This window comes from Lepisosteus platostomus, chromosome 2 (assembly GCF_059453375.1).
Source record: "Lepisosteus platostomus isolate fLepPlt1 chromosome 2, fLepPlt1.hap1, whole genome shotgun sequence".
NCBI classification, from domain to species: Eukaryota; Metazoa; Chordata; class Actinopteri; order Semionotiformes; family Lepisosteidae; genus Lepisosteus; species Lepisosteus platostomus.
This window is the reverse complement of record NC_142612.1, coordinates 11512139-11536890: the sequence shown is the minus strand read 5'-3', so window position 1 is coordinate 11536890 and position 24752 is coordinate 11512139. Positions and strand designations below refer to the sequence as shown.

The 24752-nt window shown below is 37.5% G+C and overlaps 1 protein-coding gene across 2 annotated transcripts in view; it reads left to right on the top strand.

Moving 5' to 3' along the window:
* Positions 1–24704, top strand: part of tmem131 (transmembrane protein 131) — a 55586-nt gene extending 30882 nt beyond the window's left edge. Inside the window, exons 5-41 of one of the 2 annotated variants that reach the window (XM_088597999.1) lie at positions 3540–3663; positions 5394–5510; positions 5777–5899; positions 6832–6912; positions 7358–7508; positions 7606–7662; positions 7931–7992; positions 8091–8199; positions 8792–8900; positions 9412–9565; positions 10530–10700; positions 10921–11031; positions 11126–11260; positions 12263–12367; positions 12481–12567; positions 13277–13429; positions 13962–14037; positions 14129–14243; positions 14385–14523; positions 14837–14946; positions 15148–15214; positions 15557–15708; positions 15900–16042; positions 16384–16570; positions 17285–17470; positions 17895–18053; positions 18375–18913; positions 19015–19190; positions 19425–19558; positions 19642–19766; positions 19970–20128; positions 20315–20471; positions 20849–20970; positions 21049–21148; positions 22293–22396; positions 22552–22709; positions 23646–24704. In XM_088597999.1, the coding sequence (XP_088454125.1) occupies positions 3540–3663; positions 5394–5510; positions 5777–5899; positions 6832–6912; positions 7358–7508; positions 7606–7662; positions 7931–7992; positions 8091–8199; positions 8792–8900; positions 9412–9565; positions 10530–10700; positions 10921–11031; positions 11126–11260; positions 12263–12367; positions 12481–12567; positions 13277–13429; positions 13962–14037; positions 14129–14243; positions 14385–14523; positions 14837–14946; positions 15148–15214; positions 15557–15708; positions 15900–16042; positions 16384–16570; positions 17285–17470; positions 17895–18053; positions 18375–18913; positions 19015–19190; positions 19425–19558; positions 19642–19766; positions 19970–20128; positions 20315–20471; positions 20849–20970; positions 21049–21148; positions 22293–22396; positions 22552–22709; positions 23646–23942 (5254 nt within the window). In that variant the 3' untranslated portion in view covers positions 23943–24704. Of the gene's footprint in view, positions 1–3539; positions 3664–5393; positions 5511–5776; positions 5900–6831; positions 6913–7357; positions 7509–7605; positions 7663–7930; positions 7993–8090; positions 8200–8791; positions 8901–9411; positions 9566–10529; positions 10701–10920; positions 11032–11125; positions 11261–12262; positions 12368–12480; positions 12568–13276; positions 13430–13961; positions 14038–14128; positions 14244–14384; positions 14524–14836; positions 14947–15147; positions 15215–15556; positions 15709–15899; positions 16043–16383; positions 16571–17284; positions 17471–17894; positions 18054–18374; positions 18914–18993; positions 19191–19424; positions 19559–19641; positions 19767–19969; positions 20129–20314; positions 20472–20848; positions 20971–21048; positions 21149–22292; positions 22397–22551; positions 22710–23645 lie in introns of both variants that reach the window. The other variant, XM_088597989.1, reaches the window with a different exon arrangement.
* The last annotated feature ends 48 nt before the right edge of the window (positions 24705–24752 follow it).

The following is a 24752-nucleotide window of genomic DNA, read 5'->3' as shown; positions in this document are numbered from 1 at the left end:
AGTCTTATATGAATTGATTTAAAGTAGCCTGCCTGTTTGCAGCTATGCAAAGTGACATTAACAATGCACGGGAGGCAATTTTCAGGACCTTTAAAAAAAAAAAAAGGTGTTGAATGTGTTATCTTGCTTGTAATCTTTAAATCACTTTAAATCTAGACTTGAATAGATTGCATACAAACAACTCCTCCTGGTTCGCAGTGTCAGCAAACCATGCAGTTTAATTTTAGACCCTCTTCTACCCTTCGTAAATGGCTGCTAAAGCTTTGTGTAATGACAAAGGAGATACAACCTGATCTTCAGGAGATGTACTTCCAGTAATGTGGCATGTCTCATACCAAAATAACTTAAACGCACAGGTCAGTCAGCCTATTATGAGGTTTTTCTGGATGGTAGGTTTTAGCCTATGCTGAAGTGGGAAATCTGTGTCGAGTCTTAATTGCTTGAAGAAAAAGCAACAGCTGGCTTTTTGGAAAGGTTTCACTGGGCCTGGATTAAGGATTATTTTTGAGAGAACCTAGTAGAATAGGGTTGCTGTGTGCTTATGGACTCACCAACATCAATGTTATCAGGAGAAACCTGTGGATAGTTAGGGTGCCAGACTCATCCCACATTCTAGTGTAGTAAAACAAAATGTTTTCATATGCTGTGGCACGTGTCTATCTTGGATCAAATAGCTCCTAACAAACAGGTTAGGTGGACACAGTCTTCACTCATTTGTAACCTTTCCTGTGTTCTTATAGTAGAATGTCGTAGGGTCATGAATCATAGTAGAATATTAGTGCCTACAGGGAATACTAGTCCACTACTGAATAACGTTTATTGGTCACATAATTTCTCTGTATGAGGCCTTTGAGTCTCCTTCTTATCAAGTCCAGAATTAAAAGATGCAGATGAAGTTTATAGTAACAGTGGAAGGCCGGCTTGAAAATGCTTTGTCCAAGAATTACCTTATTTTTGGACCGTGACCTGTCATAAAAGTCAAATGCAACACTAATGACTATATGACTATGGAATATATATATAGGAAACTGCATATCAAGTAATGTTCTCAAAGGTAAAAATATGTTGGCTTTGTTCCTCCATTGCTGTTTGCATTTTTATTTTCGGTGTAGTAGAATAAATGTTTTCTTGAAGATGGAGTTTTTAGTTTTTGTAGCAGGAGCATTAATTTTAATTGTTTTAGACATTGGTAAAATCATGCTGCTGATTAACATTTGGTGTGGCCAGCAGACATATCACCCTGCAACTCACAACTGGCAGCCCACTGAGGCTCAGTAGGTGTGAGCCTGGTCAGTACCTGGATGGGAGACCTCCTGGGAAAAACTAAGACTGCTACTGGAAGAGGTGTTAGTGGGGCCAGTAGAGGGCGCTCACCCTGCAGTCAGTGTGGGTCCTAATGACCGACCATAGTGAGGGGACTTCATCATTACCTTTACCAATCATTACCTCCTTAAAATCCCCTTCTGTGAACTGGCTTCATCACTCTGTTCTCCTCACTGATAGCTGGTGTGTGGTGAGCGTACTGTGCGCATTATGTCTGTCATCACATCATCCAGGTGGGGCTACACATTGGTGGTGGTGGAGGGGAGTCCCCTTTACCTGTAAAGTGCTTTAAGTGGAGTGTTCAGAAAAGTGGCATATAAGTGTAAGGAATTATTATTGTTAGTAATTATAACATTTGTCATGAACATATGAAAGCTGCAGCTACTACAAGCAATTCAAGCTATATGTTGATGCAACAGATATGTTGCACATGGTGTGGGAATGTATGCCAAAGCTGTCACAGAACCTGGAGCAGGATGGTCTGTTGACCTCAGAGGTCACGCCAGTCTAGTCATCCCACAGATGCTCAAAGAGGTTTAGATGTGGCGAGTAGCGTATTGTTGCATATGTCATCATTCTCATCTGGCTTTATGATTCATGTACATGAGGATTTGGGTTGTCCTTTTGGAATGTTGTCACTTCGGGATCAACCCAAAGGAGTGCCAACACGATGAATGTAGTGCCATTCACTTTTGTGTCCATTAAGTACTGCAGGTGGAGTTCAACAGAAAACAGTCACTTTTGTTCTTTACATGGCTGGGTCTATGATCTGCTGATTCACAAATTCTATAGCTTTTTAATGTTTCATGACGTTCATCTTCAACTAGAAACATGTTAAGAGCTTTTGTAGTAGAATGATCAGCTGGAAGCTAGAATGATGAAATTCAAAAAAAGGGAACATTTTATTTAATTTATAACACTACCCTCATATAATACTTCTTTCATTTGGACTTGATTTGTTCCTACATATAAAATATACCGTCCTTATACCGTATAATGCTCTCTTTATAACCCCTTCATAGTTTACTGCCAGTGTCCCAGACTTGGTGGAGTACTAAACAAACTGTACCTTATGGCATGTTCACCCACGTTTCTGATATAATATTTTGCAATATACTTCCTACCACAAAGAAAAAGTCAGTAAAAATGCTTCATGTCATGTGCTTTTTTTAATGTTTTACATCATATGATGAGTTTCAATAATGTTACAAATAAATCTAAATCAAACTGATTCAGTCTCATAGTTTTACATAGTCTGTAAGTACTGTGATTGTGTACCACTCATCCCTAAAGTATACCTTAGAAAACCAGTAATTCTCGTCCTTTGTGATTGAAATGTTATCTGTGCTCCCAAACCCAGTATTTATGATGACTTATGTCATCGGTAGTTACGATTATGTTTGTATTTATGACTCACAGTCCAAAGACATATCGGTAGGTTCATTTGGCTTCTGGGACAAGTGGCTCTGGGGTATTTGTGAAACTGAAGCACCCAAAGGTAACCCATGCAAACGGGGAGAACATACAGTAGCACCCCGGGAATTGAATCCAAGCCCCCAGCATTGAGACAGCTGTGCTAACCACTGCACCCCAATGCTGTTTGACTACATTACCAGTTATATTCAGTGTTTTCTTATACATTATCCTGACTTTACATCCGATGTGTACAAATGGTATAAGAGAGCTGTCTTGGATATAGTTTTTCTTTTCTAACTTGTCTTTACTGTACTATATCCTGAGATCTTTTGAACACTGTGGAGAATTACTCAGTATGCTGCTGCATTTAGTTTATTCCATGCAACCAACAGTTCCCGCATTTAATGTGAACGTTATAAATAGTGTCCGTCAGTGCACGCTTTTCTTAGGTATGGAAAATGAGACTGTGGCGTTCCGCTAAGTTTGTCATTAGGCAATTCGTTGGTTTTGTAGAGTTTTGAAGAACAGTGATGGACTGATCTTGTTTAAAAATCAGATATTCTCTCTCATCTCTGCTTGTTGCGTTGTCTGATGATAAAACCTAGCACCCCATATTTAAAACATATTTCCATGAGGAAGTCATTGCAGTAGATTTAAATTTAACATTTTTAATCTCATGCACTTTGAAAATAGTAATTCTTCCATTTGTTGTTAGTTCTTGTTTAAATTTCAGGATATGTTTTATTAAGCTAACTTGGCTTCATTCAATTAATTTAATTGTTTTTTTTTCCCTTTTGCAGGCCAGTTGGGATGCCCAAAATGGAAAAAGTTTACTTACACAATCCTAGTTCAGAAGAAACTATCATTTTAGTATCAATATCAGCAACAACATCCCACTTCCATGCATCTTTTTTTCAAAATAGGGTGAGTTTCTTTATTTCTTGTTTGACTGTTCTGTTAAACTAGTTGCACAAGTCATGAGCCAAAACTTAAAAAATGCATTTTAAAAAGTGTAGTTTGGCCACATTTTTTGTAGTTTAGAGAAATTTCACTAAACTGCACTTTCATTAGCAAAGCTAATTTCTCTCTAAAGACTTGCTTTGTCTCGTTTTTTTGAAGCAGTGTCCTGCAAGTTTTGTGGGAGTTTTTGCTGTATTATCCATTTAGCATTGAAGATGGCCGTTAGCATTAGAACACTAGTATCCTTTATGATACTTTAATATCTAAATATAAATGACATTCTTTAGGTACTAAAGTAAGTAAGTTCACTGAACAATGCATTTGATGCCCATGTGCTAGCGGAGAATGTACTTAACATTACGAATTGCGCTGGGATGCACCTGTCTTTGACAACCCTATCATTTGGGCCTGTGTTGAAGTCCTGAGAGAATTATATGACCTACAACTATGGTCAGCTCTTAGCTTTTAAGTTTTTGTAAACATCTTGGGGGGCTTAATGAATCAGAAAAACACTTTTCTAGGTTGCAGTTGTTTTTTTTTTTACTATTACCAGCATTCCTAGTTCTGTTTTTTTTTCCAGGAAAGGGTAAGTTTAGTATAAGACTATTTATTGTTGAGGATCTGGTTACATGCACGTTCTAGTGTAACATCCATCAATGCAGTGGTTTTCCTAAAGAATTAGCATTTTTGTAAAAATTAAGGTCTTTCTGACCACTGTCACAGCAGTTTGAAAAGGCAATACACATGCTTCCCAATTTAAACATCTCTTGCAGCATATGACTTGAACAGTTATTTCCTCCTGTGTATTTTGTTCCTGTCCTTCAATTTGTACTTTTACAACAACTGTCAGGCAATGCCTTATTTTTTGAAAACCTGTGTATTGAAATGTGTTTAGAATTTTTGAGAAGGAATAGATTACATAACAATAGTTGTATTGAGATGAAAGAATAGATAATTGTATGAAACAGTATCAGAGGTAATTTACAAAATAAGAAACCTTCTCTGTTCGTAGAGAAAGAGTTTGATATGATTTATCTTGTTGATTTATGTTTCCACTCCTGGTCCAAGGGACTCTCACACATGTTGGTTTTTGGTCCACGTGAGCTCTCAGTTAAATTATTGAATGCCTAATAATAAATTTCATGTCAAATCTTTGTTTTTAGTTCCTATACATGTAGGAGGCTACTCTTTAACTGTGGCAGTTCTTGAACTTAAAATCACCAACCTTTGAGTACAAAAACTTGCAAAGGTTCTAATGAAGCAACCTGTCGGTTCAGTTGTGGATTAATTTAAGTAAAGACCTTGCTTCAATGAAAACAGCAGGAGTGTGGGTTCCCCAGAACCAGGAGTGGGGAGCTCTAATCTAATTCATGGCTGCTGCTGGTTTTCCTTAGTATATACTGTATACAGCGTATCAGTTTTGTTCGAAATCCTGTTCTGCAACCCAGACTAAAATACTGAATTATTATGGGATAGGGAGTTACACCTTTAAAACAAATGTATATGTATGCTCTGCATAAGTGCCATTACCTTTCCTTTACTGGAGCTTAAATAATGAGGAAATTCAAGCCTCAATTGTAGAGTTGTTCTCTTTTCCAGTCTGTCAGGACGGTTTCTGTGCTCCCTTTTTAACCTGATTTTTTCCTTGGTATTTCAACTGTTTCAAACCACCACCATGTTGCCTTCTGTTGTAGATAATTCCTCCAGGTGGAAACACATCTTTCGACGTCGTGTTTCTTGCACGAGTAGTTGGGAATGTAGAAAATACCTTATTTATTAATACATCACATCACGGAATGTTTACATACCAGGTACGTGCTGAGATGCTTGTTCTCTGACTCCTTGGAATGTAAAATGTGACCCTAAATTCCTGCAAGGATAATTATAGAACAGCTTTTACATTGTGTTTTAACACTTAAGCAATCATGTCAAGCCTATATATTGTATGTATGGATTTTGTTGTTTACTTTTTTGCTCAACCACAATGAACTGAATGTGTTTATGTGATAAAGGTAAATATAGTGTCATTTAATATTCATTTCTGAAAGATTTGTAACCTATTGGTTTTGTCTCTCAGGTGTTTGGTGTTGGCATACCTAACCCTTACAGACTGCGTCCATTCATTGGGGCAAGGGTTCCTGTAAATAGCAGCTTTTCACCATTAATAAATATACACAACCCACACAGCGAACCACTGCAGGTAACCTGTGCCTGTTATATTAAGGGAATTTTTAATGTAATAGGGGCTAAAATGTAAAATTGACCATTTTCTTAGTTTAAATTTTAAGATTTACTGTATCATTCTTCTTGTCGTATCTGCCACATAGCTTTAAAATATGCTGCTATAGTTTCAAATCCCTGGCAGCCTATAGGTAATTTAGATTTCCACACTAACTCTGTGTCAGTATTTTGAAGTTTCCTTATGTTAAGGCATAGTGCCAGTGCTTTGAGCCTGAACTGCAGTGTTCCTTGCCTGCATGTAAAAGATAGGGCAGTGCTGGTCGGGAGTCTGGGGCATTTATAATGACTCCGTAGCACTGCAATGAATTTGTTTACAACCTAGTAAAGTGCGTAATCCAAATAAGTTAGAATTCATTATCTTGCTGTCCTGTTTGTGTATCACTGTCCTACTATGCGAGGACAAAATTGGAACAATGCCCATACAAAAATTGTAACTTCCATAGGACTGTATGGGGACATCCCCACAATGTAAAATTACATTTTTAAATGAATAATATACCAGTTCTGAAATCTAAAAGTACCAAAATGTTTTACCCGTGGTCTGTCTTCACACCATGTAAAATATGGAATAATAAAAATACATTTGATTTAATGCCGAGACTCTATAACCATAGAATTATCATATGGACTGGTGAAGGTTTATTCCAGGAGTGACACCTGAAGATGGCTCCACAGCCAAAATGTTGTCTCTTCTCTTTTCAGCATGGAATAAACCTTTACCCATTCCTTTGCAGCCTATGCATGCTGACGCAGCAACCCACTTGAAATATCATATGTGTATGGTGGTGGCCGTGTATAACTATCCTTCTATTTATCTCTAAGAAAATGCCTTTAGCTGTCAAAGTCTTCCTGACACTGGTCTGATTTGGGGTTTTTATTACTCTTCCACAGGTGGTAGAAATGTACTCAAGTGGTGGTGACCTTCATCTGGAACTGCCTACAGGACAGCAAGGTGGCACCAGGAAATTGTGGGTGTGTATCTGGTCATTTCATAGCTTTTAGTCTGTTTAATTAGCTTTACACCACAGTTTTGACTGAAATACCAGTATCCAGTTCTTTCACTAGTCTTTTGTTTATGGCGATTAAACTGCAGATGTGACCTTTTAGTATTTATTGGCTTTGTCTGCAGTTTCCTAAAGTAAGGAAGTGACACTGTTTCGACAGCACCAGTGTACATCTTAAAAGAGAAGGCCATTCAGTTCATTTCTAGTTCTAGTTCCTTGTTCAGTCTTTTATTATTAGAGGGCGATCAATGTGGAACAAGTCTGAACTAATGGAACCAGATTTTTTCATGTCCCTGCCTTATACCATTGAATCAAAGTCTTGTTTGCAGTATGCAGATGCCCCGTGTAATTATCAAAATAATCAAAAGCCTACATCTGTGTGATTCTGTATATTTTTGTTTGGTTCAATGAAGGAAATACCACCTTTTGAAACAAAAGGAGTGATGAGAGCTAGCTTTTCATCACGAGACGCTGATAATCACACAGCCTTCATCAGGATAAAAACAAATGCCTCCAACGATGATGAGTTCATTATACTCCCAGTGGAGGTTGAGGTGACCGCAGGTATGTTTCTGAGAGTTCTTCATATTGCCAAAGCCCTTTAGGTTTCTTGACTGCACAGCAAAAAATATTTATGCATAAATGTTTTTCTTTCTTGCAGAACCTGGTATATATTCGTCAATAGAAATGTTAGACTTTGGCACATTACGATCGCAAGGTAGGGTGTCTATTGTAAAGTTAGGAGCATCTTGCAAAATCTATAACTCTTGATATCATGTAGTATTAATTATGATATATCAAAGACTTCAGTTCAAAGTCCTCACCAAAATGAGAGAGACAAGATATTCCAAATATTTTGTATCTGTTTAAGTTGTGTGTTTCAATGGGAACTGTAAAGTTTGTTTTTTCTGCAGTTTCTTTTCCTTTATCAGTACTAAGCACTTTAAGATTTGCCTGGATTTTTAAATATAAATTGTTTCTTACAGATCTACCAAAACAGTTAAATCTACATCTTCTAAATTCAGGAACAAAAGATGTACCAATAACAGTAAGTTACTCCATAATTCAGTTGTACTTGTTTTTTTGTCTTGATCTAGTTTGGTATGGACAAAATTGACTAAATTTTTTAAATCTTTGGTTTTGCAGAGTGTTAGACCAACACCATCAAATGAAGCTGTTTCGATAGATTTTAAGCCAGTCACATTAAAGGCTGGAGAGAGCAAATATACCAAAGTTGCAAGTATTAGTTTTGATGGTAAGTTCTTATTGATATTTTAGGATTGTGAAATGTGTCGTCATGTACTTTGTTCTGGTTAACCAGAATGTGACGTTTATTTTTTTCCATGATGTGAAATCTCCATTAAACTCCACCTTGTAAAGAGTTTCATGATTGTCCAGCTTCATCCCCGTTAGTAAATTAAGCTTAAAGATGACCAGTGTTTTAACCGTGTTGGGAACTGTAGAGAAAATGAGAACAATTGTATTAGTTCTCTGTAGAATTTTATTATTACAAACGAATGGCAATGTTGTGGGTGCCTGTGTAAATGCAAGTACAATGAGTGCCTCTAATGTGCTGTGTCACTGCACTCTTCCATGGTGACAGAAATACTGTGCTGGGTGTTGCATCATACTACTACATTGGCTGAGTGTGACTAGACCAAGGGATGGAAATTAACCATCGAATTTGAAATGTGGTCTGATGCCTAAGTCCATTTTGCAGCTGAAATTAATGCTTCATTTAAATTTTGAGTTGCAGGATTTGAAGCAGAATTTGAAGCTCGTCATTTTTTGTTCTTGTGTGTGGAAAGTCAATGTGTACATTTATTTTTTTTTCCCCCCCCACCCAGCTTCAAAAGCAAAAAGACCATCCCAGTTTTCTGGAAAAATAACTGTAAAAGCAAAAGAGAAGAGCTACTCCAAGCTTGAAATTCCTTACCAGGCGGAGGTTTTAGAAGGGTAAGTCGTAAAAATGAGTAGCAAAAAAGATCTGGCCACCGTATATTGTAAACTTATTCCAGTGTCAGGGAAAAAAGCATAACATGACGATTTATTTTTGCAGTTACTTTAGGTGCATTTTAATTTATGTGGGCAAGATGTTTTTTGTAAGGAAAAAATTAAACTTTAATTTATGAAGATTTAAGCTTTGTGTGAGATAGTTTTGAGCACATCGTTTTCTCCATGTTGTTTTTGTCAACTGTAAAAAGTCTTTCTCAGAAATAAAATTTGAAATATGCCAGAGAGGTAGTTGGAAGTTAACTTTCATTATTAACAACCCCAGAGCATTTGTTTGCAATTTTGAGTTTTTTCAAAAACTGCCTTTGTTCTGAAAAGAAGAATATTCTGCAAGTGTACTCAAAGATTAGTTTAGTACCCTCATCTGATCTATTGACATTAAGTTTTTTCCAACAGGTTTAATTTAAAGGAGTCTGTGTATTTCTTGTTCGTTTTACCATATTTCTCTTGCTAGGTACCTGGGGTTCGACCACACAGCTACTCTGTTCCATATCAGAGATAGTCCCACAGATCCTGTGGAAAGGCCCATCTATCTAACAAATACCTTCAGCTTTGCCATTCGAGTTCATAATGTCTCATTACCTGACGAGGCAAAAACCATGTTCAGTGTAAGTGATGATATAAAAAAAGGTTGAATCAGTATTAACACTCCGAAAGCTCTTAATATAATGAACTGCCCTGTAAAGAAACTTCAGACTAATAGAACAGAAGTGGTTATAACCTTGGTTGCAGTTATATTCCATTTGGTGATATATTACTATTATAGTTCGGAACTAACCATTAAGAATATTGAGATTTTTGTTGCATGTATAATTGAACTTTTTTGCTATGTAAGTATTTGTGAGATCAGCGCATAGTTTTCAAATGTAGGCATCATAGCTGCAGGAAAGAATTGCTTGCTTTTGGCACTGATTGAAGTGTATAACCTTTTAGACTGAAGAAAGGGCCAGTGTTTGTACTCATAAAGCCAAATCATTACTCTTCGGGTAGAAATAAAAGAACAGTTTCACCTGGCACGCACAGAGAGGAATTCTTGTTTTTCTTTTTGTTGTCGATTCTGATCAACCACAAAGCTGCTTTTGATTAACATTTTCACCAGTTGCACAGACGCACAAAACAGGGCAATAAGTTCAGAACTCTCTCATTATTAACTCCTGCTAAAATTGAAACAGCAGTTCCAATAAAATGCCATTCATATAATTTCCAGCTGGCTCTGACCTTGGGAAGAAGTTGAATGTGGTCAGCCTGTACGCTATAAATAGTAACTGGCTGACTACGTTTATTTCATGATTAAAGCTATTCACTTGAGAAGAGGATGTTTTGCTATGTTAGGATATTTGTGGTGCTGACTAAAAGACTATACGTGGAATTGATTTATATGGAGATTCTGCGTGAAATGAAAAATCATCCAAGTCAGTGACTTATTTGTCCAAAAAGGCATTAAGACCCCCCCCCCAGCTGTGATAGTGGAATTACCATGTTTAACCTGGAGCTCAACCTGAAAAACGAGTTCTCATTTCTGATTCTCAGGAAAGAATTTAATCAAGACATCTCGTTTTTCTTTTGCCACAGGTGCAGAACTTCAGCGAACCAATCTCGATTCCACCTCACGATTCCCGATACATATTTTCACTACACTTCACACCTGCAAGACCGTCGATTCACATAGACAGCAACATTCTGCTCGTCACCAATGCCTCGAAGTTTCATTTGCCCGTGAGGGCTTACACGGGGTTTTTGGAGGTAAGCACTGGAGACTTCTGTGCTTCTCCCCTTTGACATAATAGATGTTGGCAACAGCCTGGTAACTTGACTGGGAAAATAAAATACTTAACTGGTTTAGAGATCATAAGCCCTAAAGTGGGAAACATTAAAATATCAGCGTTTTGAGTTTGCTTAAATTCTAATCTTTAAAACAATATTGCGGAAGATGTGCTCTTCTAATATTTGTTTCCTCACACAGCCACTTGTTTTGCCACCAAGCCAGGAGGAACACTACTTGGACTTCAGCGTGCTCAGTGCCACAGAATTCAGCAGCATTGTATTTGCTGTCATCAATAGCAACCCTATTGAGGTGAATGAATGCTTTTTTTCAGCTTTTGTTTGAAATGTGCATCACACATTATTTATTTTTTTTGCTAATTGGATTTCTGGTTTCTTTGTTTTAGCTGGCAATAAAGTCATGGCAAGTCATAGGCGACAGCCTGTCTATAGAGCTGTTGAAGTCGGATAAGGGGAACAAAACGGCCATCCTGTCGAGAATTGGTGAGCTGCAAAACGGTACAGCATCAGATCAGACAACTGTAAGTTCACTTTAGAGATTACCTGTTTAAAGCATCCTTTATGAAGTGCTGTTTTGGAAGTCACTCAGAATTGTGCTAGGAAATACATTTTTTATGTGGTCATGAGTAGGCCCCCCCCCCCAATTTGTAGAAAAATTAGGCATGTAAATTAGAATTGTTTTCTTGGGCATTTCAGATGAGTGGTTTCACAGGAGGAAGCCTTCTTATTACAGAAAAGAACTACTTGAATTTAGATCCATAGCAGTATTTAAAAAAAAACATGGTTCATTGAGGTAATAGCAACATTTGATCTGTAATTCAGATAACTTGGCAGTTTTAATATAGCCATGCACAAAAGCTCAACCTAGAATATGCTTCTTGGAAACCAGTGAATGAACCTGACTTATACATTTTATAAGGTATAAAAAGAGCATTCATCCTAATATATGAATTTGGTTTTAAAATTAAGATTTTTTAAAATCTTTTAGTTCTTTGTATACATTTTTCCTATGTACTTTTCAAGTTATGGCATGTTAGGGCATATACAGTGTTGCCAGTGTGCCTAATAGTTAATTGTTAATATTTTATTAAATTGAGAAATTGATTTATTAATGGGGACACTGAATTAAGAAGGCTTATTTACAATATTTATGGAAGAAAACTGCCATCTTTATATTCTCATATGTTCTTTATACTGATTTTTTATGGTCTTTCTTTGCTATCAATAACATAAACAGTTGAGTGTCTATACTCTTCACCTGTCAAACTGCTAAATCTTTTAGCATGAAGAAAGAAATGTGTAAAATAATGCCATGTGTTACACAATTTTAAAATGCTGTATGTGGATTGCCACCAGGTACCACTTTATTTAGAGGTACCCCTCACTGTTATAAGGCTTTGGAGTTTTAACAATCACATATCAAGGCTAGACAGTGTACATTCAGGACTAACATTTTTCTATACTTTAGGTTCAACAGTATCAACAGTATTTTGTAAGACTGTTCTTATTTTCCCTTTCTAAAGGTAATACTAGCTTCAGGCTACTATGCAGCATTCAGGGTTACACTGGTAGCTAAGGAATTGGAAGGAGTGTACGATGGAGCTATACAAATCGCAACGGATTATGAGGTAATTTTTTAAATGACCTACTGAAAGCATGTCGAGTAGATAATTGCGTATTCCTTTTTTTGTTAAGTTTCTGTAGTGTGCGTTGTTTTCAACTTAACTTTTGTTCTTCACAGATCTTAACCATACCAGTAAAAGGTGTTATAGCCGTGGGCACGTTAACAAGCTCACCAAAGCACATTGTTCTTCCAGCGTCCTTTCCGGTGAGAGCACTTTGAGGCATTACATTGCACGGTGTTATTGTTTCTCTTGAAGAAAAGTCTTGTGGCTATTTTAGTATCTGCTGTTCGGTGGGAGACAAGCCTTGTATCTATTGTGTAGTCTAGTTTATGATTTTACTCCTATTGTTCTGATACGTTTGAAGTTCATTTTAAAGGGGCTTCCGTGTTTTTATTTTAACCTCTGAATGAAGTCTTTCATCTGAAGCCAAATCAAGATGCAACAATTTAATTTAGTAGTAACTTTTACTTGACCATGCTTACGTTGCTCGGAGACATCAGATCACAGCGTTTAAGAGCAATGCCTAAATTTAATATTTCATAATGCTTGTATGCAGTTTTTGCAACCATTTAATTCCTCCTTAACAGCATTTGCACATCTCTCTACTTTTGAAATGTTATTCTTTTCAACAAAAACTAAATAATGTAAGATTTTGTTTGATAGTTGGCTGCACTTTTTGTGCAACGGGTGTGTACATTTTTATTTGGGAATTTCAGTGCACATCTCTTTGTAAATTTCTTACATCCTCCACTTACACTTCAGAGTACAGGAGTTACTAATTACCGCTGTATGATGTGTTGTTACTAGCAAAGAAAGGGTGTTGCTGTCAGAAACTGCCATCTGAATTTACTTAGATTAGTTTTTGTATTGACTATAGAGTAATTAACAGCTCATTCCTTGTATTTTTTACAGGGCAAAGTTGTACACCAGAGTTTTAACATTATGAGTTCCTTCTCACAGAAGGTAAAACTGCAGCACATACGTTCTCTTACGGAGGATGTGCGATTTTATTACAAGAAATTCAAGAATAATAAGGAAGAGCTAGAGCCAAGAAGAAAATCGAAGGTATGTAGTATTTGTAGGCTTTATACTGAATGAAAGATTTTAAGATCCTTCAAGAAATTATGGATAAAGGATTTTTTCTCTGATTTGGTAAGGACATTACAACCCTGTAGCCTGGTCTTGTCTGACCTTAGAGGCTAAGCAAGACAGGTCACTACTGGGATGGGAGGCCAAGGGAAACCAGTTGTTTCTGGACTATATTTGGCACTCTTTCCTCTGGACCAGACTTTTCAAACCCATTTTCACTATGGTGACGAGGAAAACTGTACTGTTGGGTATATTGCCCTTCAGATGAGAGGATAATCCAAGGGTCTTATTACCTGGATACCAAAGATCCTGTGGCACTGTTCATGTAGGGGTGGTAGCCCTGGTGCTCTGGCTAAATCCCCACCTGGGTTACCTCAATTCAATTGGTGAAGGAGTTTTTCACAAAAGTGTAATATAAATGCAAGGAATTATGTGCTTTTTTTAATTTAAACATCAGAAGTTTTGCCCAAGAAGTCACTTTGCGTGCCTTTTTTTTTTGTTTTTACAGATTGCAAATATTTATTTTGATGCTGGTCTTCAGTGTGGAGATCACTGTTACGTTGGATTCCCTTTTTTATCTAAATGTAAGTTTTAGTGGATGACATTTCTTACCTGTTTTTTTTTTGTGCTTGTGTGAACTCCACGCGGATTTTCAAGCTTATTGTCTTATTTCAGCTGAATCTAAACTGCATGGGCTAGCAATGCAAGAAGATGTGTGGGATGCAGATGTCGATTTGCATCAAACGTTTCACAAAAGGTGGCGAGAGCTGAAAGAAAACTCGAGGCATGAGTAAGTGGAAGTGTTTTTATATGCTTCATAACACTTTTTCCATGTTTATTCAAAGCATGTTTTAACAGTGCTTCAGAAATTTTAACTTCTACCTTAAGCGGATTTATGAAATGTATTTGGGTTTTTTTTTTCGTTCCTCAGGGTAGACGCCATCTTTGAAGTAGATACTGACCTTCAGAAAAATGTTGAAGTCAAAGTAACTGCACAGATGATATGGCCTTCAATAATCAAAACAGCACGCCATATCATTTTCCCTCTTACAAACACCAACAGCTCGTCTGTAAGTTCAAAGCTACTTCCAGTATTTGGTGTTTAATATTTCATTGTGATTGCTTGTTTTTTTATTACTTTTATACATTGCCATATTGCAAGATAACATTAGTGCTCTGAGATTATTTAATTTTGTGGTGGGGGATGTAATTTGTAGGGGTAAACCTATTTTTAAAACATTATGGCATGTGGTTTAGGATGGAGACATACTTAACATGAGCTACTAATTTCATTTAATGTTCATAACCCAATTTACACTAAATGTTAACTCCATATTGTGTGTATGATGATTTATGGATTTTATTAAGCATACTTTTCCACAGGAAGAGGAAGTTGTTTTAGAAAACCCAGCAGATGTTCCAGTCTTCATCCAGATTCTACCTTTAGCTTTGTATCCCCACCCTTCAGTTTTTGCTGAAAAAATAACAGAAAGGTGAGATAAGACTGTGGTTTTAACTTTTAATTATTTGTCAAGTGTTGTTCAAGTTACGATGTTAAAGAATCCATATTTGTTTGATAAAACTGAAAAGAAACCATAGCCATCAATTCTCTTTACTTTTAAGGGCTAAAGTGATTAATTGAATACGTACATTGTGACCCTCTGCCCATATAATTATTTTTCTTCTTCTTTAAGGCTTAATTTGGGAAAGCTCTCAGACTTTGAAATCAACACGTTTGAGTTCCAGACTCATAGAAACCAAGTAAGTGAAGCATTTCTCTGTTACTAGAAAAGCTGTAATTTGAGTTTAATTTGAACTAAACTCCAAGAAACTGAAGTAATCCATCTGATATTTTCTTTTAACCATGGCAACAGTATGTAAATGCGAACATTGGTAACATTGTGGACTTGTAAACCTGTTGCAGAGACAGAAGAGGTACTCTTTGGTAACAAGCTATTTACAAGGGCTGCAGGATCACAGAATACTATACTCCAGAACTGCTGGAAAACTATTTCTGATCGGCTTCAGTGTAGATACAGTATTAAGCATGATTTTCTCTTGCTGGTTTTTAAGTCTGTTTATTTACTTGTCTTTTACTTTTAGACTTCCTTCATTAAAACGAGCACAGGGTTTGTCGAAGGACCTACAAGACCATTTGTTTACAATTTGCTGCTCTGGCCTGGAGAGGCCAAGTCCTTTACGGTGAAATTTACTCCTGTCACCAACCACACCGTCTCTTCTCTGATTGTTGTAAGGTAAATTCTTCATGTTCATATCAGAAAAACTGATACAAAAATAAACTCATGCGAAGGCCTTCATGTTGTGGCTTTTGTATATATACTTTTTGTGCAATTATCTGTAAAAAAATGGGAACTCGCACAAAGTAGATTAGAAGAAGTGTCGATGATATAATGACCATTGTTGTTCCATCTCTATCTCTTTTTAGGAACAATCTGACTGTGATAGATTCTTTAGTTGTTCAGGGTCAGGGAACAACTGAAAGCCTGAAGGTTGCTGGCAAGGCTCCTGGCCCTGGAAGTTCATTAAGATTTAAAATGACAGAGTCTTTGCTAAAAGACTGCTCAGAAAGTGAGTATCAATGCATCAATGTGGGTACAACAGGAATTTGTTTCCATTGAAATAAATCGTGTTTTAAAACTTGCACAGTGCATCAGAGTTTTTGTTATGCAAGATTTTCAAATATGGCAATTTTGTTCTACAGAATTTATCATTGGCAACATTCATTTCTGTCAAAAGAATGGCTTATGCATGTTAAATGTAAAATTTCAGGAGTGAAGCTTAAATACACTGTATATCTTTATAGCCTTTTAACATGAATAATAATATAACACATAATGTTATAATATTTTCAACAATAGCTATCTTTAACTTCTAGAGGAATTCACATTTTCCATTTTGTTTCTTTTTAGAAGTGAAATCAAAAGAACCAAACTTTACTCTCAAAAGAACATTTAAAATTGAAAACACAGGACAGCTTCCAATTTTCATCAGATCAGCAGAAATCAGTGGATATCCTTGTGAAGGTTATGGATTTAAAGTTGTCAACTGCCAGGAATTTGCACTTAAACCAAATGCCTCAAAAGACATTGTCATACTGTAAGTAATGTTGCAAGTGGAATCTAAACAATAAATTACTTCGTTTAACCATTTCTGCTTTGTAGTTTTCATTTAAGTTATTCAGTGTTGTTTATGCACTTGTCAGGACTGAAGTATCCAAGGGTATGATGAGTTTTAAGGTAGTGCAGAAACAATCTTAGTTGAACATGCTTTACCTCCACTGTGGTGTTCTGACTTCTGCAAATAGCCATCGACTATGCTCATTTAATGTCACGATATTTAAAAATGTTCCTCTTTTTTTCCTTTCATTATACTGTAGATCTTTCAAAATGTATATTTCTTGTTGCATGTTTACCTCAGCTTGTATGCATGTTTAACCTTTTCATGCCTACTGTGTAAACAATAGCCATATCTAAAGCGGACACCAGGATAATTATTTCATACTGTGTGATAAATGCCTGTTTTTAAAATGCACCAAAACCCCTGTGAGAACATTTTAATCAGTTTGTTGTGGTATTGTGGTTGGGCAGCATGTTTTTACAATAAGTCAGATAAGCCTTCTAGTGCTAAAAGGCCATGAAGTGCTCACTATTTTATTTTTACTTCCTCAAAGGAGCCTAACCGATAGCAGTAGCAGTTAAGTGTATGGTATTCACATATATTTTAGTTTGAAAACGTGATGAGGTCAGGTGAACTAGCTGGTGATGTTTCTGTATCAATGTCATACAAGCACCACTTTTGTCTGTTTTCCAGGTTCACGCCAGATTTCACTGCTTCGCGAGTTATCCGAGAATTAAAGCTTGTGACAGCAGGAGGTTCCGAGTTTGTCTTTGTACTGAACGCATCACTTCCGTATCACATGCTAGCTACTTGTGCTGAAGCCCTACCCAGGCCCAACTGGGAGCTGGAACTGTACATTATAATATCTTTGATCATGAGGTGAGGTTTTTTTCTATTTCTACTTTGTATTATTTGAATTAAAAACATATGAAGTTATTCTACATATATGTAAAGGTATCCTACTATATGTAAAGTTACATTGTAAAAACAATAACATTCTGGAGTGTTTTTTTTATGTGCTAATTAATTGGTCAAGATTAGCGATAGGAGATGTATGTAAAGAAAGAATAAAATGTTTTATATTCTCGGCACCTGACAAGAATTGTTGGATTATCTAAATCTATGAAGTATCATTTCAAAGAAATTTGAATAGCACAGTGTTTTGAAGATTTGAAGTTATCTTCTCTTGTGGCTAAAATACATTCCAAACAGTTGCTGTTGTGTCTTGGAATGGAATAAGCAATTACATGCTGCGCATTTCCAAAGAAAACCATAACGAAAAGTGAATTTGTTTTGTTTTCAGTTCCATGTTTCTTTTAGTGCTTGTAACCGCATATTTGGAAGCTCAAGGAATATGGGAGCCATTCAAGAGACGTTTGTCTTTTGAAGCATCTAACACTCCCGTTGAGACAGGGAGGCCATTTGATCTCAGGGAAATTGTAGGGATTTCATCTGATACAAAGTAAGTGAATGAAAAATGCTATGCTGTGCTTTTGACATGTCATTATAAAATGATTAGGTAGTTTGTTGGCCTTGTAGTACATTTTATGTGGCATAACAAATATATGTCATCAACTGAAAATATCCAGTTATTATGTATAAAGTCACAATGTTGCAATGAAGTAGGAATTCATGCTTCTCCTGGCAAGGAGGTTTCAACTGCAGTCATATAAAAAAAAAACTTGTGAATAATCTTCTTTAGTTTAATGGAGATTTCATTCTGACACTTGTCAGTGCAGAAGAGTTGTTCTCAGTTTCTTCTCTGTTTACCACGTTCTTAAAGCTTGAATGAATATGGAGATGCAAACCACAACCTGACAAGAGGAATGTACTCAGGTGGTCCTTCGTCTAGAGCCAACACAGGAAACCACAGACAAGGTGGTGCACAGTCACACATGAACAACAGTCGAAACCCAATGGACTTTGAAGGTCTAAGAAGGATCAATTACAACAGGACCTCTATGCAAGCACCCTCTGCCCAATCTGCCAGCAAAGGCAGCAGTATGGGTTCAGACACTAACACAGGCCAGTGTCAGATCACCAACAGGAGGCTGCGGACTGGCAAGCACCACCACCATGCTCACCAACAGCAGACCCAGAGCCTTCTGGAACAGCAGACTCCACAGCCACCAGTGCCTCAACAGCCACAGGCTAACAGCTGTCAGAAATCGCAGCCTGAAAGCAGCACAGCCAGACACAGCTCTGAGGATTCAGATTACACGAGTCTCGTGGAGGCTATGGACAAAGACCTGGAGCGGCCCGAGTCCCCTTCCACAGAGGTGTTTCAGGAGCAGCCTTCTTGTCCTGCTGCACAGAACAAAGGTAAGTTAGCCCGACCACCTCTCAGCTCCCCTGACCATCTCCTCACCTGGCACCCTTCTGTCCCTTGACTTAATGCTCAGGTGTGGTTTATGCTCTTGTAGCGAAGGCGAAAGTGCAGCGTAAACCCAAAATGCAAAAGAAACGGGAGGAAAAAGAGAGGAGAACAAAGGGAAAGCCACAGGAAGATGAGCTGAAAGACTCCCTCGCAGACAACGACGACAGCTCTTCAACCACCACAGAAACGTCGAACCCAGACATGGAGGCTAGCATCAAGGAGGTAGGCTTTTTGCTTCTGCTCTTCTGTTTATTTAAATGTTTTGTTTTCTCTTTTCGACTCCTAATCAGAAGCTGTATTCACTGTACCTACAATTATTGTGCTATTAAAAGGGTGTTGTTTTAAATACCTTACGCTGGATCGTAAGGATGTTAGCAGTTCTTGCATACCAAGCATTTGTGGAATCAGTGTTAAGATGTACGTGCTCCGTTTTCATTTTCCCTTTTTGTCCTTTAGGAACCAGAGAAGAAGAAAGGCCGAACGTTCACACTCGACAAAGAAAAAGAGGACAATCATGTTTTTCATATGAAACCCAAAAACAAGAAAGTAGGCAACATGAAGAAGGAAAACCAAACAGATGCAAAGTCCAGGTAATTGATGTCTGGAATTTTAAGTGGTTGGAATTGTGCAGAAAATTAGTGTATTCACTATTCTCTTTGTTTTGGTGCACCAGCTCTTTGGAACTACCTTATACAACACCCCTGGAAAGCAAACAGCGCAAGAACTTCACATCGAAGAACTTGATACATCAAGCATTAACAAATGGCCCAAAAACAAGGAATATGCAGAAACAAAGAGGTTGGTTTTGTTTTCCTAAGCCATTTAGCAGTTTGCCTTAGTTTTCATGAAGTTACACTCTAGGTAAGCAAAAACTGAATGTGAAGGAGATGGTGTATATAGTTGTGTTCCCTTGTGGATTCAGTTTTGATCTGTAGTGAGCTGTGATTTCAGTTTGAGAATATTTGAATGGTAGTTTTAATTCAGCCTTACTTTCTTTGAAGGAACCAGTGGGAAACCTGAGGATTTTAGACCGTCTCCCTTGGTGAAGTTTCTCTCCATCGGTTCTGGCCAGGAGCTGGGACACAGCAGCAGCTCGGAAGGAGAAAAGGATTCGCCTCCACCAGAGTGGGATTCTGTACCCATCCACAAAGTGGGCAGCTGTAAGTCAGCCCCAAGCCCCCTCCGACCCTGTGTTTTCAAGACTTACAGAGAAGTGTGGAGTTTCCAGTCGCTTACGGTGATGAAAAGAGGGCTATCGTTCGGTGAAAACATTTAAATATAAATTATTTCAAAGTTGACGTGAATTTCAAATGCGCAGCATTTCAGCTGTTCATGTCCTTCTCCAGCCACGGACAGCCTCCAGCAGATCTCCATACAGACAATGAATGCAGACGCTTTCCTGAAGAGACCCCTCTCTGCCACATGCAGAGCTTCCTCCCCACCACCTGCACCTTTCAGCTTGATTACACGTGGCTCCTACAGCAGCGTTGTCAATGCAAACAGGTAACACTTTGCCTATTGCTTCTTTACTCATCATAAGGTCTTGGATGACCAGATTAGCAACAGGCTTGTATTACTTAACATCTGGATACCCTATGCTTTAGGTCTGTTGTCACAATCTTGACGATTGTGTTGACGGCGCTACTTGACATGTTTGTTAACAGTAAGGGGGATATTTTCTTTTCTGTAGAATGATTTCCTGATGTTAAAAAAGCTTTAGTTCTGTTGCTGTATGTGCTTAATCAAAAGTTTTAGAATTGATCTTACAGAAAGGTGTGTGCTGTAGTGTTACACTAATTCGTGATGTCGAGGTTTAAATTTAAATTAAATGCATGTGTACTGAATGCTCAGGCTGTGACATTTTCTCCTGTGTTTTTTAGTGAGACGGGTATAAAGAAGCCAAGTGGAAGCAAACACAAGTTAACAAAATCAACTTCTCTGCCTGGCAAAAATGGGAATCCTACCTTTGCAGCTGTTGCTGCAGGCTATGACAAAAGTCCAGGTGAATGCTTGTTCTTTACCCCTTGCTACAGGTGTTCGTCCTTCAGCCAGAGTGAGTTAAACTGTGGTGTGTTCACAGGTGGCAGCGGCCCAGTAAAGAGTGCAGTCAGTAAATCTGACATTCATGGCAACATGACCATACCAAACATGATGCCTCTGGAGAGCGATGGTTCAGACAGGTGAGATCAGTGTCATTTTTAATTTAAAGTTTAATTTCATTTTCATTTTGGCAAGTGTTAGTATATGTGATGTTATAAATTGATATGAGATTAAAAGCCATTACAAAAAAAGTGTTAAATGCATTGTGGCCTTCACGCAATTGCGAGAGCTACTTTGAGTTTCTGGCTGTGTCATGTTGATGTTGTCTAGGACAGCAAAGAAAAGTTGTAAATAGGAGATGAGCACATAGACAATGGTTTATTGTAAATCAAATTCCAATAAAGGACAAAATCATTCACCTGACTGATTTATTTTACCTTAGCTGATGAGCTGTTAAAGTACAAGAAGCAGGCAGAAAGTATATAGTTTTAGAAAACTGTATAAACATGGTCATTTATCCACTTACTCAAAATGACACTAGATTAGAATGATCTATTAGAAATTAGGGTATGGTTGTTTGATAACAGTAAGGATTTTTTCCCTCTATATTTTTCCTAATAGAATTGTTATATTGGAGATTAAAGATTTCTGTACTGTACCATACATAGTCATATCGTTTAATTACACCACATCTGTATATATAAGATTACATTTTTACTGGATTATGCAGATTTCAGTAAATTGATTTTTGTATAATTCATCGTGTTATGAGCTACAGATCTTAACCAGGAAAAATGTACAAAACGGTGCAAAAATATGGTGGGAGCAAATTGAACTACACAGGATATTGCGCCAAACAGCAAACGTCTCATTATTTCTGATAAGTGCTCCAGAAAGCACCAGATACACCACAGATACAGCCCAATAGAGAAACATGCTGTGATCTACAATTCAGTATACAGATTAAGAAGCACCATTTAATATAAAAAACTGTCATACCTACATCACCATTGATGTGATTAAAAAGATGGAAAAGCTAGTCCGTTAAATCAGGTAGTATATATTGCAAAACTGGTGTCTTCGATTAACGTCTGAAAAGTTGTTTGTGTTTGTAAAATCACTGCTGTTGTACCCTTGAGCATGTTTTTTCACCTAGCTTCAATAAAATGTCCCAATGTATAACTGATGTATGGCTACAAACGTATGCTGCTTTGTATAAAATGGTCAGTATTGCTTGCCTGTTTCGAGAAAAGCTAAACTGCTTTTGTTTTTTTCTTAATGTAGTTCTGGATTATGGAGCCCAATTGACAGTTCTAACAGCCCAAGCTTCAATTCTGTTAACTCTTTCTCTGCGTTTGGACCTAATAACACCTTTAATCTATCTGGAGGTGAGTTTTGAGAGATGAATGTAAGTAACCATAACAAATGAATAGTCTCTGTGAATAATGTTCTATTATAACCGTTGATTGTAATACAATTAAAGTATGTTATATTTACACAAACTCCTACCAGTCTAGTTAAATGCATCTTTTTCTCTTTTTAGTCGTCAGTTGTATTAATTTTCCCAAGACCTACAATCAAGACATCCAGCAGAGCTGGCCAGAGCTGTCTCAAGTGCCCCCCTCCATATGGGACTCTCCAAGCAGTGACCCCTTGGCTTCCTGGCCCACCAGCTCAGGCTCTCCAACAGCTCCCACTGCAGTAAGATCTCTCCTCTGCCTCAGCTTCCTGTGGTCGAGAAGCACAGCTTTCTTCTCTTTTAAGAATACTTAAAGAGATTAACAATCTTAAGGGGCAGTGCTGATTTAGAAGAAAATACAGAATCTTTTTTTTATATAAATGGTGAGAGCATATCCTTTCTTGAGAATGAACTTTTTGCTTTGACCAGTACCTGTTCTGCTTATCTCTGTCTTGTGTACTGCTGCTTACACCTGCTTTTGCTAAAACATGGGAGTCTAACTGCAATTTGTGACCAGAAATAGCTTTCAGTAGATATCTTATATCCACAGTGGTATAATCTCTCACGTGTCTACAGATTTTAAGCAGGTTTAAAACCTTCTGGTTTCTTGTATGACTACAACTTGCAGTTAATCGTATTCATATATGAGTACACTATGGGGCTCTGCATTTTTGAATAACAAAGATTAATTTTATAACTATTGTATTCTGTTATCATATATATTTGAAGCACTGTATATATTCTTTCCAGTCTCTAAAAAGTATTAATCACAGATTGGAATCAAAATCCTTATCTTGAGGGTAGATAAACCAAAATAGTGACCATTATTAGAAGAATGTTTTTAGTTGGTTGTTAAATGAAGCAGTTATCATATGAATATCAATATGGAATATCAGTTATCAATATGGAATATTAAAACATGTTTTAAAGCATGGATGGGTTGCATTTAGTGTTGACATCCATGAGCAAATGGTTATTTTTTTGTATTTGAAATATCAATTGCACAGAATTACATAATCAAGGGTGGATGGTATGATTTCATTTATTGTGTATAGTAATGTTTGTAAATAATCAAACTTCAGATTGCTTTTCTGCACTCCTACAATATATTTTCTGTATATAATGTTTGTAAAATTATTAAAAAGCATAACTTTAATTGCCCCTCTTTTTTATTTCAGTCCATCCTTGGCAACACCAGCAGCCTTTGGTCTTCAACCACTCCATTCAGCAGCTCCATCTGGTCGACCCGTGTGGACAGTACCCTGCCCTCCTTTACTCCGTCCCCCACCACCTCCACCCTCGCAGACCTGATAGGAAGCACTGAGAGCACCAGCGCTGCCCCAGCTCCACCCTCGACTCCCACCGAGATAGGCAGGACCTACAACCCCTGGAACATGTGGCGCCCCACCCTCAGCAGGAGAAGCTCCGAGCCCTGGCCGAACACCTCCACTTTTCCATCGGACACCGGCAACTGAGGAAAATCGGCATCGTTTAGCCCGCAGGTTCTCGAAGCCAGTATGAGCATTGTACGTGATGTGCACTTTTTTAATGCAAATTTCTATGCTATAACAAATATTTCATTGATGCTTCCTATCAGCAGGGGATGACTCAAAACTTGCTTCAATAGGACCCCCAGCCCTACTGTCACGTTTAACAGGGGGCAGTGAAATGTTTTCTGCTGCTCTTATGTCTTGAAAAGTATGGGACTTATTAATTACATCAACTTTTTAAATAAATTGCAGCAACCCAACTGACGAAGGCAAAAGCCAAGTATTTATAATTGAAAATATTGCCCTTATAGGGATGTCTTGATTATTTTTAAAGCTGCCCCCCCCTCCCTTAAGGTAATACTGTGTATGGCTTCTCTTTATGGTACAGTATTACAGTTTTGAAACGAGCACTTTGTGTAAAGTTAAGTTAAATCATGGCTTTATTAAGGGATTATCATGGTTAAAAGGTGGCAATAATGTATGCATTGTGGCAGAAGTTTCAATATGGTTCATGGGTAAACTTGAATGATGGATACGGCAACAATGCAATGAGGATAGCTGTATCCCAGTGTCACCAGTCTCTGTATTACAATCTTTGTGTGCTCGGGGCTGTCTCTTTTCTTGCCTCGGTGCATTTTAACAGGTTGAACTGAAATACTCATGGCGGACTCTTAAACATGGTTTCGATGTATTTCTTATTTAAAAAAACTGGGTTGTACTTTAAAATAAAATAAATTTTTCCACTGATTTTGGCTTTCGTTTTCATATCTATAATGACTAATCAGTAACAGTCCA